At 35.3% G+C, this 19,206-nt stretch overlaps 1 protein-coding gene across 2 annotated transcripts in view; it reads left to right on the forward strand.

Annotated features, from left to right (window-relative positions):
• Positions 1-19,206, forward strand: part of ALCAM (activated leukocyte cell adhesion molecule) — a 104,885-nt gene that overhangs the window by 67,094 nt on the left and 18,585 nt on the right. For both annotated transcript variants that reach the window (XM_081327511.1, XM_081327512.1), the window contains exons 2-8: positions 947-1,047; positions 3,483-3,702; positions 7,679-7,743; positions 10,211-10,298; positions 13,550-13,732; positions 15,806-15,933; positions 16,309-16,438. In XM_081327511.1, the coding sequence (XP_081183637.1) occupies positions 947-1,047; positions 3,483-3,702; positions 7,679-7,743; positions 10,211-10,298; positions 13,550-13,732; positions 15,806-15,933; positions 16,309-16,438 (915 nt within the window). The remainder of the gene's footprint in view (positions 1-946; positions 1,048-3,482; positions 3,703-7,678; positions 7,744-10,210; positions 10,299-13,549; positions 13,733-15,805; positions 15,934-16,308; positions 16,439-19,206) is intronic.

Below are 19,206 nucleotides of genomic sequence, written 5' to 3' on the forward strand. Positions count from 1 at the left end.
TAATGAAAGACATTCAAAGGCTACCTGTTATAGAAAGACACTTCCAGACTATGGAATTACTGCGGCACTATGCTAATATTTATTGTACTTTGTAGCCTATCTACATAATTATTCTTCTTAATCATCTACAAAATTTGGTCTTATTCACAAGTATTTTTACATGATCTGAAAATTATGGAAATTGTCACATTGAACTGTAGCCATCATGCTGAGATAAAGTATCCATATAACCAAATACTTTATCTTGTGTTCTACTTTTTCTCATCTTTGGAAATTGTTTAATTTACAAATAATATAGAGTAATAATACTTTAGAAGAGGAGTCCCCAACTTCTCAGCCATGGCCCACTAGTGGGCCATGAGCTGTTTGCAACCCAGCTGCACAAATGGTGAGCAAGTGCGCAAACGTGCCCATCGCCATGCAAATGGAGCTGTGCACGCACACTTGCCAGCCACACGCAGGGAACCATCCCCTCTCACCCTCCACCGGTCCACAAAGCCAGAAAAGTTGGGGAACTCTGCTTTAGAACAATCTATTGTTCCATTGACTAATACAAAAGAATTGCGCACTACCACAGCATGTCATACAGCTAGATATAGTGCTCTGCAGTGGCTACGAAGGGATGCTTGTTTACTGAGGTGGAAAAAGAAAGGGCAAATCATGAAATGTCTATGAATATATAATTATGCAAATACTGCAAATTATAGACTTATGTTGGATATTCCACAAGTGTGGAATTGTGTTGTTCTAAAATTGCTGTCACAGAGTTTTTGACAACCTTGTCTCACAGCTTCATTTGGAATGGTGATGAATTAAAAACACATATTTAATGTGAAGTAATTTTTTAACCAATTATTTAGTGAATTTTGCAAATCTGTTTTGTTTTAGTTAAGACTTAGAAAATTCCAATATCCGATTAAAAGTTTTTTCTTACTGTTTTTAACAGGACTTGGATTATATGCGGTAAACACAGTATATGGAGATACCATTGTTTTGCCTTGCCATTTAGAAGTTCCCAACGGTCTTTTGTTTGCAAAATGGAAATATGTAAGTATAAATTATGTTAAATTATTTCCATTATTGCGATGTAGAGGGAATTTTGTGGAACTAATGAACGTATTATTCAAAAGCAGCTTTTAAAATTTTGTGTTAAATGTGTGGTATAAATAAGTCTTTTGGTATTTTTATGCAGAAGCTTATTAGCAATATGCCACTTCTCTTAGCGTTCATTAGGATAAAAGAACTATAATAATTTGTTCGCTCATTTTGAAACCAATTGCATAGTTAAGATAAAGTGTTTTACTGTGGTAAAAAGCCTATTGCTATGTTTTTATTATGCTCACATTTGTTTCATACATACAGTTTTTCATGCTCACTATAGCAACATGAAGCAAGTTCATAGAATCAATAGTTGTGTGTCATAATGTGTCTGAAAGTGCACTGCCTGCATAAAGGAGACCAAATACAGGTCCAGCAGAATGCTACTAAAAATTGTTGCAGTTGCTCCCTCTTCTCATAGCATATTGAAACCACTACATAATAAATAGCCCATTCTAACAACAACCAATAATCCAGCTATAGTTTGTAACAAAGAAAGAAAGGCTTTCTAAGTGTTGTGATTTTTTTTTTCTGTATTAGGCTTTTGTTTCGTTTTGGCAAGGAAATATTCTGAGGTGAATTACTCAGCGTGAGTGTGTGTTTATCTAAGTTGATGTAGCAAGCCTATCTGCACTGCACAGAGGCTTGGGAAAAAAGCTCCACTTTTACTCAATAGTACAAGAAAGTGCTGGAATGCCAAGAGATAAATATACTGACAAAGGTGACCTGAAGCAAACTTCTTTTGAGTATTCCAATCAATTCTTCAGCCTTCTTCAGGACTCTTCTATCTGAAGGTGCATGTACATATCTTCCATAGGCACAGAGAGTTTTCTATTGCAACCACCACCTAATGGTCTTTTGTTTGCAGAATGGAAATATGCCAAATTATAAGTTATTGAATATAACAGTTCTGATTGAATTGTTTCAGGGAGGAAGAATAATGACAACTAAACTTCCTTTTTTCACTTTAAACGTTACTTGTTCTTCTGCAAAACTCGGGTTTTTACAAGCTTTGAATATTTCTCCTTAGTACTTTTTTCAGCTATTTTAACAATACTGACAACTATACAAAGCAAGAGAAAAGATGGAATAGCACAAATTCAGTAGTACAATCATCTCTACAGGCTTTACTACAGTAGAAATAAACCAAGGTGTTTATTCCAGAGAGGTCTTTTTCAGCCTGAGATTCTCAAGATAAATTAGTTCAGTACATCTCAGTTTATTAAAGGCTTCTCCAGATGCTTAGTGATTTTAATTTCTTAATAACTGGGTATTTCCTAGTGAATTCTTGCTGCATGTGATCCAATCTGTTGAATCAAATATTTTCTTACAGTAGTGCTGAATAAAATATTTGTGGGAGCCACAAGAAAAATCTGAGTTCATTAATTTTCTTCACTTATATTTTCCTAACACATACTGAGCAGCAATTTGCCTTTGATGCTGCAGGTAATATCATATTTAGTATGTAATTAATCTCTGGAAATGTGCCTAGTTCTGGTGATCCAACTTGGCATATAGACTTATTCTGTGGAGATAATACTGCAGAGTTAATCTGTGATTAAATTCTCATATATCTCTGCTTTTCCCCCAAACCTTTTGCTGAAATATAATTTCCAACCTGACTTACCTAAACAGTGTAAATGTATACACAAAGAAGGTGAGCACATGCCCTCACTTACCCACATAGATAGACTGAGTTTTATTCTACTTGTAATTTGCTAACATACTTCCACATAGGAATGCTGAAACAGTGAAAACTAGAAATTATTTTCTTCTAGAGCAGGAAAAGTAAACTCAGAGTTTTAAATAGGAACTGAGAACATTTCTCTTTTCTAGAACCCTGTTCTGCAATGAGAAATAATCAGGCACAACATACCAGAGTAGATATTATTCAAGACTGGGGAAAAGGTTAAAAGTGTCAGACTGTTTAAGAACTATTGATTTATTGTGCTCTAAAGTTTTTTTAAAAAATATTTTGAATGACATGCTTTATTGTCAATGCCTCACAAACTCATAAGCTTTGTAATTTGCAAAGTTAGTCCACAAAATCTAAGCCAGGGTGGGCTATTGCTGAGAAATCTGGAAATTGGCCTGTAATCAGGTTGAAAAAAACTGGTTCCCCAAAGGCCAAATCTTTAAAATCTACTTTCAGTAATTTACCTGGGTTGTAATATATTTAAATAAACAATTAGATTCAAAAGCCTTAAAAAACCGAATGTATTTTAATTGTTCATAATGTGTATTGTGTAAATATAAAATAAGTATTATATATGAAGAGCTCTGAATTATTGAAGTGACATAAAACAGAGAGAGAGAGAGAGAGAGACTTTGTGTGAGATAAGCAGCAGTATAAATTTGATAAATACATATTTTCCCCCTTCTAGGAAATTGCAAACAAGGCTTCAGAATCCATTGCACTGCGATCTGCAAAAAAGCCAAGTGCGCAATATGACAATGTACCAGAATACAAAGACCGAATAAGTCTTTCTGAAAATTATACCCTGTCCATTTATAATGCAAGAATTGGAGATGAAAAGAAATTTGTATGCATGCTTGTAACTGAAGACGATGTATTTGAACAGGCTACGCTCGTCAAAGTGTTCAGTAAGTACCGCTTAATTCATCTAACAAAAGGATGACGTAAAGGCCATTGAATGCTTTCAAGAGTTCTGTTTAAAAATTGCCAACGAATTGTAAATTGTCCTGTGACATATTACATGGAAAATAATCCTGGTGCTTGTATTTAACTTAATTTTAAATCAAATTGAATTTTTGACCCAGCTACTTTGTTCTAGCCTGTGATATTGTTGAACTGTAATTCTGTTTCTCACTTTATGGAACATTTTTCCTGTGGTTGCCACGTTTGTCCAAAATGGTGCCTCCTAAAGTAAAGTTAAGGGGCTGAACACTCCCTGAAAAAATGGTCAGTTGCAACTCTGAAAGTTTTAGTACTTTTCATCTGGAGAACATCAACCTGGGAAAAGATGGTCTAATACAATGGCAATTTTAAGATTCTGGGAGTTAAAGTCCGTGTATCTTAAAGTTGCCAATGTTCTAAAAATTCAGTAATTAAAACTTAAGAGATCTGAGGAGAAAAGTACACAAACTGCAACCAATCACTTTTCCAACATAAGAGTTCCTCATTAAGCATTCACTTTTTGAGCAATAGTTTGAAAAGATTCAGCATATCTGCCAGAACAAATTTAAAGTTTTTATTCTCTCAACATGAAACTTAGTTATGGAATTTTTACAAGTTTAAAAACACTTGTAAATATCTAAAACTCAAAATTAGAATAAATGCAAATATTTGTCCACATCTTATGCACTATAATACATAACTTCACACATGCATAAAAGAGCAGTATATTGTTTTATACTCTTCAAGAAAGTTTTTCCCTAAGAACTAAGGTGGAACAATAATAGCTTCATAAATTGTTTGCTCTATTTATATGCTGGGTGGTAAGAAAGAGTGCTTCTTCTTTTTTAGCATAGCATTGAAAAACTACAATCTCTGATCTATGAAGCAAGTTGGGGAGGATGACTGGGAGAAATCTTTATAAAGAATAAATCTTAACTGTCAATTTAATGGGAGAGAGAATAGATGTAGTGTTATAATTGTTCCATTAATCTCCAACCTATTTTTAGTTTTTGTGTGGTTAATTTACCATGAGAATATAAAAATAGTCCTACCAGTTTTAATTGAGCACTTTTCTCAAAATTTGCCAAACAGATGACTCTAGGCTTTTCACAACCACGAAATGGAACATTGTCTCTTATTATTTTCTTTCAACTAGTATTGTAGACATGCTGCCCCTAATCAGAGATAACACTGACTGTTTAAGAGAGTGATAAAGCTATCCTCCATTAATTTATCCAATGCCGCTTTAATGTCATCCAAGTCAGTGGATATCATCATTTCTTGTGGTAACGAATTTCAGAGGTTAATAATGTTCTGCATGCAGAAGAATTTCCTTTCTCTGTTCAAAATCTCCTTCCAGTCAGTTTCTTTGGATGGTCTGTGGGCCTAGTATTGTCAGAAAAAGAGAAAAGCTTATTTTGGTGTTTTGCACAAATTCATAAACTACCTTAATCATACCACCACACCCCTCCTCTCATGCTCTCATTATCTTTCTTCCAAGCCTAAAATGACTAAACCTTGTAGCTTTTTCTTATAAATATGTCATTTGAGTATTCAGATAATTTTTGTTACCCTTTCTATACCTTCTTTAGATCTATTATATCTTTTTAGAAATGTGGTAATTAGAATTGTGCATTAGCTCAATTCTATGAGAATTTAGAATTACTAGAATTACATCTAACTAGGTTTGTATAAATGCATTTTAATGTTGACAATTTAATTTTAAGTCATTTCTTGATGATTTCTAGAACTGAATTTGCTTTTTCTCTTAGCTATCAACTGAGTCAACATATTTATTGATATTAACAACTTATACTTTTTTCTGGTTAGTAACAGATGGCTTAGATCCATCAGTGTTGTTACAATTATTTGGTATCTGTAGTTATGAAAATCTTTGAAAAGTTAGTGCTGGCCCACCTGAAAACCATCATGGATCTGCTGTTAGACCCCTTGCAGTTTGCCTACTGAGCAAATAGATCAGCAGAGGATGCTGTTAATAAGGCTCTGCACTACATTCTACAACATCTTGAATCTTCAAAGACCTATGCAAGAGTCCTTTTTGTAAATTTCTGCTTGGCATTTAATACCATCATTCCAGATTTTCTTCTCGGTAAACTAAATCAGCTAGCCACGCCTGACCACACCTGTAAGCTTTCTAACAGACAGGAAGCAGCAAGTGAAGCTAGGCAAAATCACATCAAATACCTGTACAATTAGCACAGGGCCCGCACAGGGCTGTGTGCATTCTCCACTTCTCTTCTCTCTATATACAATGACTGCATCTCAAAATATGCCTCTGTTAAAGTATTGAAGTTTGCAAATGATACAACAGTGATTGGCTTCATTCCAGACAACAACAAATCGGCATACAGACAGAAGGTTGAACAACTAACCTTGTGCAGCCGAAACAATCTTGAACTGAACACACTCAAAAGTGTAGAAATGATAGTAGACTTTAGGAAAAAACCCTACTATTCTACAACCACTTATAATACTAGACATATAGTATCAACAGTAGAGACCTTCAACTTTCTAGGTTCTATAATATCTAAAGATTTAAAATGGACACTTAACATCAAAAATGTCATCAAAAAAGCACAACAAAGAATGTTTTTCCTGCGCCAACTCAGAAAACTCAGACTGCCCAAGGAGCTCCTAATACAATTCTACAAAGGAATTATTAAGTCTGTCATTTGCACCTCTATAACTGTCTGGTTTGGATCTGCAACCAAACAAGACAGATGTAGGCTTCAGTGTATAGTTAGAACTGCAGAAAAAACAATTGCTACCAGCCTGCCTTCCATTGCGGACCTGTATACTATAGAACTAAGAAAATATCTACAGACCCCTCACATCCTGGACATAAAGTATTTCAATGTCTTCCATCAAGACAACGCTATATGGCATTGCACACCAGAACAACTAGACGCAAGGACAGTTTTTCCCCCATGCTGTCACTCTGCTTAAGAACTAATTCCTACAACACTGTCAAAATATTTAGTAAAGATGTATTACTATGATATTCATCTTTCCTATTACCTATCCTTATGTCTATAACTTTGCTGCTTGTATCTTACAATTTATATTGGGTTTTCTTTAGTATCCTAGTATGATTTATGTTGTTTGCTTAGCTAGTACTCTATGACTAAGTGTTGCATCTTATGATTTATGATGAAGTGTTGTATTTCATGATTTATGATGAATGTATTTTCATGTTGTATATGATCATGATTATCATTATTACTTGTGTGTACACTGAGAGCTTATGCACTAGAGGCAAATTCCTTGGGTGTCCAACCATACGTAGCCAATAAAAAATTCTTAGATTCTTAGATAAAGAATTCTTAGATTTGAGTTCTTTGTATAAATAATATCAAAATATAATTCTATTACAATCAAGTTTTCAGTTTTCAAGTTCTCACCTGATTTGATTCCATCCATGTTGAGTCCTCATTTAATTACTATAATTGGGCCTGGCAACTCTGTCACTAAGTGATTTATTGATAAGCCAGATATTGCATGGCTGCAACTAACTTAATGACCTTACTTCTGTGATGTTATTAAGAAATCATCTGAAGTCATTAATTCAGATATCATGTGAGTGTGATTTGTGATTTTATTGCTGGCTTCTCCATTGATTGTACTTGTTGGAAGCCAGCTGTGAAGTGTGCAAACGGCAATGACTGTGGGACACTTCAAAGGCTGTAAATGCTCACTTGTTGAGAAGCGCTCAATCTCCATTACAGGAGTTCAGGAATGCTGTGATCATAGTAAGTGCAAGGAAGGACTGTAAAATTACTTTCTCAGTGCTGTAGTAACTTTGTATGGTGACAGGCAATCATTCATTGAGGACTGTCTATATGTGATTCAGTCCCAAGTATTTGAAAGTTGAAATATAACCCAAGTCTTTATCATTTTCTTTCACTAAAAACAAAAAAACAGAGCAGCCATCACAGCCTGAAATTGTAAATCAAGCAGAATTTCTAGAAACAGAAGAGCTAAAACTGGTAAGTGAGCTTTTTCCCCCCTGTTAAATACCTTTAAGCTGATCTGTTATGTCTTGGAAAACAGAATAGAAAAGGGACCATGGCAAAAGGGATACTTCAGTCCACAAAAGGGGATGGAGATTCAGAGCAACTCCACGTTAATTATACTAGGTATACGTTCAGTGGGGGAATTGATTCCATGGGCTTTCAGAACTCTGTTACAGAAATCTAGGTTGTCCTTGTTTCTTGTGTTTGCCAGCCTCACAGAACTTGACAACTGTCTTATTTTGCTGGGATTTTTTAAAAAAGAATTTAGTGTGTTAAAGGCAAGGATTATGTTAGGACTTAAACAGAAAAGCACTAGCATTAGATCCTCTCATGCTACATATCACATCAGCCAGCAAACAGAAAACAATACAACCATAAAAAAGAAGCATTTAAATAAAATAAAATAAAATAAAATAAAATAAAAAAGGCTTTAAAGGCAGACTGCATTCTACACAAATTGGCTACATTTTACAGATTGTACATAAATGCAGTTTTCTGCATAGTGAAACCTATTTATGGAATAATTTGCTGCTAAACCTAAGATAGCTCTTGCCTGTAAGGAGGATGCTCAAATATATTTTATTAGGAAAACATTTCAAGTGGAATTATTTGCTACATTTTGCAATCGAAACCTTTATAAAGATTCCATAGCTTTATTTGCGGAATTTATACATAGAAAACAGTTGTGCTATCACCACCTTCCCTTCCTAGGTATAATAGTAGGTAGTCCTCAATCTATGGCCATTCATTTAATGGCAGTTCAAGTTTACAGGAGGCATTGGAAAAAGTGACCTATGACCTATCCTCAAAGTTACAATCATCACACAGTCACATGATCACAATTTTGGCAACTGGCTCTTATTTACAATGTTGCAGTTACTTGTGGTAGAAATTTGCTACCTACCAGCCAGCTTCCAAGAAGGAAAGTCAATTGGGGAAGCAGCACTTGCTTAACAACTATGTGATTTACTTAACGACCATGCAGGTGATTTGCCTATCAACTACAGTAAAAGGGAACATATAATTGGATCTAGTCATATAGATGTATCGCTTAATGACTGCATCACTTAATGACCAAAATTCAAGTCCCAATTGTGGTTATAAGTCAAGGGCAACCTGTATTATGGTTTAATAGATATCTTACGTATTTATTTTTTAATTTCATGCAGGATTTTCTTTATAGCCAATGATATCTACATTTATTTGATTATTTCAAATAATTTATCCTTGTATCTAACGTTCTTTAATTTCTTATATTTCTTTCATAGTATATCCATGTTCTTGTAGCTACACTAAGGCTAAATAATAAATAGAGAGGATGTGAGGACTGAGAAAAATGTGGTCCTCCAGATGTTGACGTTCTCATAATCTCTAATGATTAATCATGCTATTTAGAGTGAATTGGAGTTGGAATTCAAATTCCTGCCCTTGATTTATATGTATATGTGATCTGTCTATTGTATAAGATCTGGGATATACAACAATTGATTTAAAAGCTTAATGAAATGAAGACTTGCAAGACAAAAATGTAACAGGAAAGTCTTCAGACATCCCATATACTGTATAAGGCACAGCAGAGCAATTTAGTGTGAATCTCATATTAGTATATTGGAATTGTAACTGCAAGAAAAGCACATCATTTGCAGCACAATTACTACAATCCCTTCTTGTGAGGAAAGCTTCTTTTATAATCGTATACAGAAATAGATGTGTTGGGAATAATAACTTTGTAAGTATACAGGTAGTCCTTACTTGATGACCTAACTGGGACCAGAATTTCCACTATTGAGTGATGTAGTTGTTAGATGAAAAATGACATGACCACATCTTTTAGGGATGACAATTTCGGCAGTCCTGGTTGCAGTTATTATGCTAGGACCTCCCACTTCTCCTGCCCTTCCATGTTCACTCTGCTTTAAAATATTCCCCACACCTGCCTACTGCACTCACCCATCTCCGCCTTTATGTTCCACCTGGATCCCCCTGCTTCACTGTCCTAAATGTCCTGGTCTCTGCTATCCCCAGCACTTTGTACTTTGCTGCTCCTGCCAACCCATCATCCTTAGTTTGTCACCCTGCCACAAATATATCTTTGATATCTTTTTTTTCTGCTGCTGCTGAGATGGACCTGGACTGGCCCTTGGTGGCAAGAGCAGCAGAACACAGGATATAGATGAAGAGATAGGTGGATGAGAAGTTGAAGCATATCCTTCTGTTGTAAATGCAGGTGGTCACTCTAATTTTGATCACATGGCCTTGGAGGTGCTCCATGGTCATAATTTCAAGGACTTGATGTGCCTATCAATAGTTCAGTGCTATCATAACTTTGAACAGTCACTCAACAAACTTGGTTAAGTGAAGACTATCTATTATGAACTAAAGAATATGCAATGTCCAGTAAGCTGAAATCCATAACCAAATTATGTATTTGAATTCTTAGCTTGGGGAATGTATTACAAGAGATGGTTATCCTGCAGGAAACATAACATGGTTTAAGAATGGAGCTATTTTGCAACAGGCTGAAGAAGGTAGGATTTTGTATCTAGATGTTATTGCATGCATGTTTGTTTATCTTCACCAATCAGTTTAAAGTAGGTTATTTTAAGCATGGAAATCATTAGCTTTGTTAACAATGCTGCAATTAACATAGTAAACAATGATGGTTGGATTTTATTGTATTTTTATAAATTTTTTAAAATAATAATTATTGACAACAATTTAAAGTAGTTCTTTAACAGTGTTATCTAGGAGCCAGTATGATGTAATTATCAAGTGCTGGATGAGAACACTTTTGTTTTAGGCCTCCTTAGGCCCAAAACTAACAGGCTGATTTGGGGCCAATCACTCCCTCTCAGTCCAAACCAGCTTCAAATTCTTGTGATGAGCCAGCTGATAAGCCATACTTTTATTGCACCATGCATTCATAAACAAAGCAGTATAAAAAACAAGTGCAGTGTAAAACTCAAATTGATCCTGAAACAACTATATGTTGTTTATACATTCTTTTATTTATTCTATAGTTCCAATTCTAATTCTTTTCTAATGTGATTCTGATTCTAATTCTGTTCTATTCTTTCTAATTCTGTTATATTCTATTCTAATTCTGTTCAAATTCTAATACATAATTCTATTCTAATTCTTATTCTTTTAATTTTAATTCTGTTTTATGCTTTCTAATTCTTTTATATTATAATTCTGTTCAAATTCAAATTCTATAATTCTAATATTCTAATGCTATTCTAGCTATAATTCTATTCTTATTCTAGATCTATTTTAATCTAATTATGTTCTATTCCAATTCTAATTCTGTTCTAATTCTATTCTAAATCTATAATATTCTAATTCTAATTCTTTTCTTGTTCTAATTATATTCTATTTCTATTCTAATTCTATTCACATTCTAATTCTGTTCTAGTTCTACTCTAATTCTGTTTGAATTGTAATTCTTTCAAATTGTAATTCTGTTTCTACTTTTAATTCGGTTCTGTTCTAATTCTAAAACTATTCTAATTGTAGTCTAATTCTTATTCTATTCTATTCCAATTCTCTTCTAATCTGTTTCAATTCTACATTTATTCTATTCTGATTCCATTCTATTCTAATTCTAATTTCTTATTTTTTTGTTTTAATTCTCTTGTAATCTAATTCCTCAGGGAAAGGGCGGTATATAAATGCAATAAAATAATAAATAAAATAAATAATTCAATTCTACATTTATTTTACTGTAATTCTAACTTCTCTTCTCTTCTCTTCTCTTCTCTTCTCTTCTCTTCTCTTCTCTTCTCTTCTCTTCTCTTCTCTTCTATTCATTTACTTCTTAATTCTTTTCTAATTCTATTTCCCTGCCCTTGCCCCTGCTACTATTTCCTTTTCTACATCTCTCTCCTCCAAATTCCCCTGCACATACCCTTGCTCGTCACTGCCACACTCCCTTGCCCCTCCCTGTCCACCTCCACATCCCATTGCCCTTGCCTTCCCCCTCAGTTCTTCTATCCCTGCCTCACCTCTGCCTTCTCCTCTTTTCCCCTCCACTTACTTGTCCCATTCCGCCTACCTATTCCCCTCCCCTACTGACTCTGCCCCTTTCCTATCTATTTCCCTCACCCTCCCTCTCCCCTGCTCGCTCACTACCTCTGATAATCTGCACGGATGAAATCATGAAAATATTACAGTATTCTCCTCCATTCACTCCTACTCACCCTTCTACTCTCTGCCCCATTCCCCTACTCATCTCCCCTCCCCCCTTGCTATTCCACTCTGGCCCACTGTACCTCTTTGTCCTCCACCCATTCATCTTCTCTATCCCTCTTTCCCTCCCCTCCCCTCCTCCATCTTCCCTCTCCCTCCCTCTTTCTTAGCTCTGGTAATTATCTCCCTGGATGAAATAATAAATGCATTATAATTTCCCCCTCCCTTCTCTTCCTGTTTTATCCCCATTTCCTCCCATTTCCTATCAGCCCATTCTTCTTCATTCTTCTCCCCTCCCTTCCCTCTCCTCTTTATCCTGTCCCCTTCCCCTCTCCTACCCATCTTACTCCACCTCTTTGTTCCCCTCCCCTTCCCCTGATCCTGACACTGACTCTCAACCTTACCAACACTCTCAGCCTATTCCTCACCCTTTCACCCTCACTCTTATCCCTACCCTAATGCTCTCAGCCTCACTTCTGCCTTAAATCTAACCCAAATACTCATCCTCACTTACCTCTCTAAGAATTGGCTCCAAATGAGGAAACCTTCCCCAAAGTCCAGGAGCTCTGCTGAAGAGCAGCTCACCTTTAGGAAGGCATCTTCACTTTGATAACTGATAACTGACAGTAACTGACACTTTAATCTCCAGGGATGAAGTCATAAAGCCATTCCATTCTGAAGGAGGTGACCCACATGTCTTATCCTCATATCAAAGTTCACATGCTCCTCTACCTTTATGACCTATACCTATGTCAAACAAATCTCTCTAGGAAGCTACCAAACCAATCACTAAAGCTGCCTATTTGTCTATTTTTTTGCATGGAAACCAGCTCTTTGGATGTGGATTGGATGTGTTATAGAAGCTCTACTAAGTGCTTCAACATTGTGAGCAGCTTAATAGTCTGCTTTTAAAGTCAAGGGCTGGAAGCAGACTTGACTGTGTTTAGGATAGACCTTGAAATAGATTTGTCCCCATGAAATCAACAGTATTGAATCTAACAGATCTCACTGATTTTAGTGGCACAGCTTTGAAAACGTTGAATCCAACCCATTGTCTGGAAAAACCAATAGATTTTAAACCAAAATTATTTAGCCTGTCACATTTAGATTCATTGCAATATATATTAGGCATTGTTTTCTGTTTGAGAAAGGGAGAAAATCTTTTAAATTTATTACTTTCTTCTCTATTTACTGTTTGAAGTCTCTGTCTTCCACATATATCTCTTGTCACTTTGCCTTATTGAGTCAGAGAAACTCCTTCTGTTTTCCTCAGAGGCCGGAAATGGAAATGGAAATTCCAGTGGAAATGGAATGTGGAGAGCAAATTAAATTGCATGCAAACTTATCCTAGGGGATCAATCTGCTTGTGTACATCGGTGACAAGAGGGTTTCCTGCTTGAATAGGGGTTGGACTAGAAGACCTCCAACTCTATTATTGTTATTTGGTTATTCCATTTAAATTAATAAATTTAGGATTAGACATACACAAACTTAGTATTACTTCCACTTGGATATCCTAAATAGAATCACTAGAATTTACAATGTTTGTTTGCAAATAACGTTGTGTAAATCATGCTTTTTCTTTTAAAAGCTGTTGTCATAGATGAACAAACAGATCTAGATAAAGCCAGTGGACTTTATACCATCAAATCTTCCCTAAAATATAAACCAACAAAGGATGACACTGGTGCACAGTTCACCTGCACTGTAACGTATTTTGGGCCAAATGGACCAGAGATAATACGATCAGAACCAGCAGTCCTTGACATTTACTGTAAGTTCATGAATGGTTTACCGCATTAAAAAACTAAACATTTATTGTCAGATAAATAACTTCCTAACATAGATTTTGCACAAATGATGCATTTCCAAAAATCAGACAAGCATAACATATTCATGTACATGCAGTTGTTTCCAATGTTTTGCCCTTCCCTTTTGAGAAAAGGTGTTTATTCCTTTAAGTTAAGAAGCAAGAGTGAAATCTGCTGTAACTTGTGCTTTCTAATATTTGACTTATAGCCAAAACCACCTACACAATGCAGTGGAATATTTTCTTATAAGCCTCTCAGTAGCTTTTCCCCAAATGGGTACTCTGTGAATATATAACAGCAGTGCTGAAAATTCTCAGCAATGTTCATGATGATTGCCAAACATGAGACAAAGAATATATATAATTTATCCTATTCTAGGTTTTGTTCATTTATGTAACACATTCTCAACTGACTAAAGAAAAATCAGGTTGCCACCAAATACTTATAAATTTACAAACTTTTTAAAGAGGAGACTAACTTATAATGAGATTTATTTGATTTCTTTTTTGAAGATGTACCTTCAGGCAGAATATGGTGCACTGTGGTTTTTATTTATATGTATGTAATTTTTATTTTATATATAAAAAGAGCCTTGGTGGAGCAGTGGGCTAATGCCTCCTTAAGTAACACCAGCTGCCTGCAATTAGTGCAGGTTCGCATCCCACCAGGCTCAAGGTTGACTCAGCCTTCCATCCTTCCGAGGTAGGTAAAATGAGGACCCAGATTGTTGGGGGCAATAAGCTGACTTTGTAATAATGCCGCTTGGGGTGTGTGTGAAAGCCCTAATAAGCAGGCATATACATAGAATGAAGGCTACTGCTAAGCTTGTAAGCCGCCCTGAGTCTTCAGAGAAGGGCGGGATATAAATGGAATAAAAATAAAAATAAAATAAAATAAATTTTAGCTTCAGTGTCTTTAATCTAATGGTTAAGACACCCATTAGAAAGACTGTGAGTACTAACCCTGCCTTAGGTATGAAGCCAAGTTCGGTAATCTTGGTCTAGTCATTTCTATCCTCCCTAGGCAGGAGGCAATGACAAACCACTTCTAAAAATTTTGTCAAGAAAACTCAGGAACATGTCTAAGCAGTGGCCAGGAGTAAACACTTACTCAAAGGCATGTGCACACGCACGCGCGCGCACACACACACACACACACACACACACAGAGAAAGAGAGAGAGAGAGAGAGAGAGAGAGAGAGAGAGAGAGAGAGAGAGAGAGAGAGAGAGAGGGAGTCTATTTAAGTCTTTCATTCCAAAATTCTGAACTGCAGCCAACTTTAAAACTTGTGAACTGCAACCCCCAGAATTCCTCAGCAAACCATGCTGGCTAAAGAATTCTGGAAGTTGAAGAAGTGAAGAAGCTTCTTGGATGAGGAGCAAAACGTCTTCAAGAGACAAAAAAACAAGAAAGTCCAGTTGCCTTTTGAAAAGCATCTTTGGGACAACCATGACCTGGATGATTGAGAATCTACAGAGATACAAATATTGAAGTTACCAAGTTTGGAGACCCCTTTTTTACAGTGATGTTTCACATATATGAGCAGTGATGGCCAGTGGTTAGAATGCAGTATTGCAGGCTAGCTCTGCCCACAGTCAGGAATTCAGTCCTGACTGGCTCTAGACTGACTCAGCCTTCCATCCTTCTGAAGTTGGTAAAATGAGGACTGAGATTGTTGGAGGCAATATGCTGACTCAGAGAGTGCTCTACAGCACTATGGAATGGTATATAAGTCTAAGTGCTATTTTTATATGCTGATTATGCAGTTACTAAATGGGAAGGTGACATAAGTCTTGAGAGCACCATTTGGAGAGGAAGAGTAGAAGCTCTGAATCAAGATTGCCACACTGGTAATTTGCCAGCTAAGACAGCCCGATATTTTGTCCAGACAACCTCAGGCTAGCCCCAGCACTTTTATTTGGCATAAAGTTCTTGATTCATAGAGCATCACTGCCCTGGCTTCATACATGTTTATTTTACCTATCTTACGTATTTGCGAAAGTCAGATTATTAACCAATTTATGTTGCTTTACAGATCCCACTGAAAAGGTTCAGATTGAGATTCTTTCACACACAAAAACAATTAAGGAAGGTGATAATATTACCCTAAAATGTTCAGGAAATGGTAATCCTCCACCTCAGGAGTTCTTATTTTTCATCCCGGTAAGTATTGCTTATCTGTAAAACCTCTTAAATTTGGGAAAGACGCAATTTGCTTTAGACAGGAGGATCTCTTTCTCACACTATTCTGTTAATCAGTCTCACATCTTTCCATTCCTACCTTCCCGGTTATTTATTTTTGTTTGTTTTTTCTTCTAAATTTTATTCAGTTTTATTTTTAAAATGTGTACACTACAACAGTATACACTATTTCACTATGTGATATCATCAAGTTTACATAAAATTTATCAAGAAGACTGAAGCAAGAAACAATAGTAAAAAAAGCAACCCCTGAAAACATAAGTAAACTTCTGTAGAAGCTATACAGAAAACCTTATTTTACTGTATTGCAAACTTTTATTTAACATTTTTTAAAAGGGAGAGCCGGGACCAATTCGAAGTTCCAGTTTTCATGTGTTGACTGATGTAAGAAGAAATGCAACAGGCAAATACAGATGTTCTCTGACTGATGAAAGTTTGATGGATTCCACAACGGTTACAGTACATTGTAAGTAATTTTCTTTCATTCTTTCTTGTAGTCGTACATCATTTTGTAATATATGCCAAGGCTTTTGCCACTTTTTGTCTCTTGATTAAATTATACATGGATGTTTCTGTCAGTTAGTATAAGTTTTTTTAAAAAAAAAATCATATCTGATTTATTTCAAAAGTTCAGAGGTATGATTTTTTTTCCATTCATCTCTTTGCTTTTCTCTTTTTGCCTCTAATATTCTGATTTTGTTTTTAACTGATATTCAGATTTCATGTGGAATATAAATATTTTCTTATTTTCTTATCTTTAACATTTGGACTGCTTAAAGCATAAAGAAAGAGAATATCGTATTATTCCACAGTTATAATATGGTGCTCTTGTTATTGGGGAAGTAAGGAGAGGAAGAGAGAGAGAGAGAGAGAGAGAGAGATTCTAGAAGATTAGAGACTACATTTGTATGTCACACAAGATGTATGGTTAGGATAGTCCATTGAAATGGAGTGCCCTCAGTTATTATTTTCCTGCATTTTAGTGTTTCTGCATGTTAGGTGCCCTTGCTTATGAATATAATCCTATTTCTCCTACTTGCATTCCTTTATAATAGGATAAAATACACTATCAAAAATTGTAGTGAGGGTTTGGGGTTTATAGGAAATAATTCTTCATAAAGCACACAAAAACTCTCACTTCTTCACTTCATCTAGAGTGGAATGAGAATGTGGCAGAAATTTATTTCTGCTTGAGCTGATATACCCGTAGGTTTTTCTCTCAGATAGACATTTTAGTTGCTTAATCATAGGATTTAGTTGATTGGTTAATAAATCTGTCAGTATGCTCACCAATAATAGTGTGTTTTTGAAGGGGAAAAAACCCGTTTTTAGTATGTACATCCTTGTATCAAACTAGGAACATTCTTAATAGAGGTTTTAAAATACAATAAATAAATAAATATCTTCGTAACTGCTTCTTTATACTTACCACATATGTTTTGTATGTTTTCCTGGCCAGGATTTACAAATGGCTTTTGGTCACACTCCAAAAATAATGGGTGGAACAGGAAAACCCTAACAGGACAATATATATGAAATGTTTAATGTTGTGACTGTTTGGTCATATTTTAATAATTTTCTTCTGTCCTATCAAAAGTTATCATTTTGCATTTTGAGACTTTGATCAAGGGGCTATATGCAGTCTCTGGGCCCCATCTATATGTCTGTCACACAGACACAGACATAGATTTCTGCTTATTGTGGTACCACTTAATTCAGAACTGCAACTCTGTTTTACATGAAATTGATATTAATTTGGAAGTAGATTTATCATAGGAAAATAAGTGAAAATCTCAAGCTGTTATGTATGATTAAGAAGATGAAGATAAAAGGTAAATGAAATTGTGTAATGTATTAAAAAGTAACTAAAAAGACAAACTTAGTTTCAACGTCTTTTTTACATCATGGTGACCAAAACTGGATGCAATATTCCAAGTGTTGCCTTACCAAGGCATTATAAAGTGGTATTAACACTTCATGTGATCTTGCTTCTGTCCCTCTGTTAATGCAGCCTACCACTGTGTTGCCTTTTTTTTGGCAGCTGCAGCACACTGCTGGCTCATATTTAAATGACTGTCCACTAGGACTCCAGGATTCCTCTCACAATTACTACTATTGAGTGAGGTACCACCTATACTGTACCTCTGCATTTGGTTTTTCTTGCCTAAATGTAGAACCTTACTTTTTTCACCATTGAATTTCATATTATTAGATCGTGCCTAATGTTCAAGTCTGTCAAGATCCTTCTGTATCTTAAGCCTATCTTCTAGAGTGTTGGTTATTCCTGCCAGCTTGGTGTCATCTGCAAATTTGATGAGTTCCCCATCTATCTCCTCATCCAAATCATTGATGAAGATGTTGAAGAATACTGGGTTAGAATAGAGCCTTGGGGTAGGCTCTTACTATTACCCCCTTCCTCAAGGTGTCACCCCTTCCCCAGTAATCTTTGTTTTGGGGTAGGTGGCAGAAGGCTTTTATATGAGAGAAGAGGCTCCTAGAAAACCTCTGCTCAGTTCTTCACATTCTCACATGTAATTCTATCAAGTCAAAATACATTTCAAGAGTTTAACAATAAATTTTGAATTGACATACAATAGCCTGACTCTTCTTTCTAGTTTTAAAAACACTGATAAATAAGTTTAACCACTTTATATATTTATTTTACTTATGCTTCCATGTCTGTAGATAGGTATCAATGCAGGAGGAGTCTAAATTGATAGAAAATTGATTTGAGTGTTAATAAATTAAAATGTGGTGGTTTTTAAATATAGCAACTTTGAGTATATTGATGATTAATAATCTAGAAATAACTTTAAAATTTTCAAAAAACTATAGTATATAATTTTTAAATCACTGAAAAAAATATAGAAAGTAAGAAATCAACATAGCACTGAAGAATGTATCAAAGCATTTGTCTTTATTTTCAAATCTGAAAATGGGGAAAATCTTGTCATGTATTAGCATTGATGGTAAATACTTAGCATTTAGCACACTGGGCAGAAGAGTATGCCATTATACAATTTCATTTTCTTGTATAAGATAAAGGTGAAAAATGTAATAAGGATTCAAGAAAACATGTTTTTTATTTTATTATTTGTTTGTTTTTTGTTGGAAATAAACATATATTACTGATTATTGACCCATTTTCTTCACTGGAATTGTTTCCAAGCTTCCACTACTCTTTCTGGGAAGTAATACTTTCTAACATTACTTTTGAACTTCCATCCTGTCAGT

The sequence above is a fragment of the Vipera berus genome (genome assembly GCF_964194415.1).
Source record: "Vipera berus genome assembly, chromosome: 4".
Classification (NCBI taxonomy): domain Eukaryota; kingdom Metazoa; phylum Chordata; class Lepidosauria; order Squamata; family Viperidae; genus Vipera; species Vipera berus.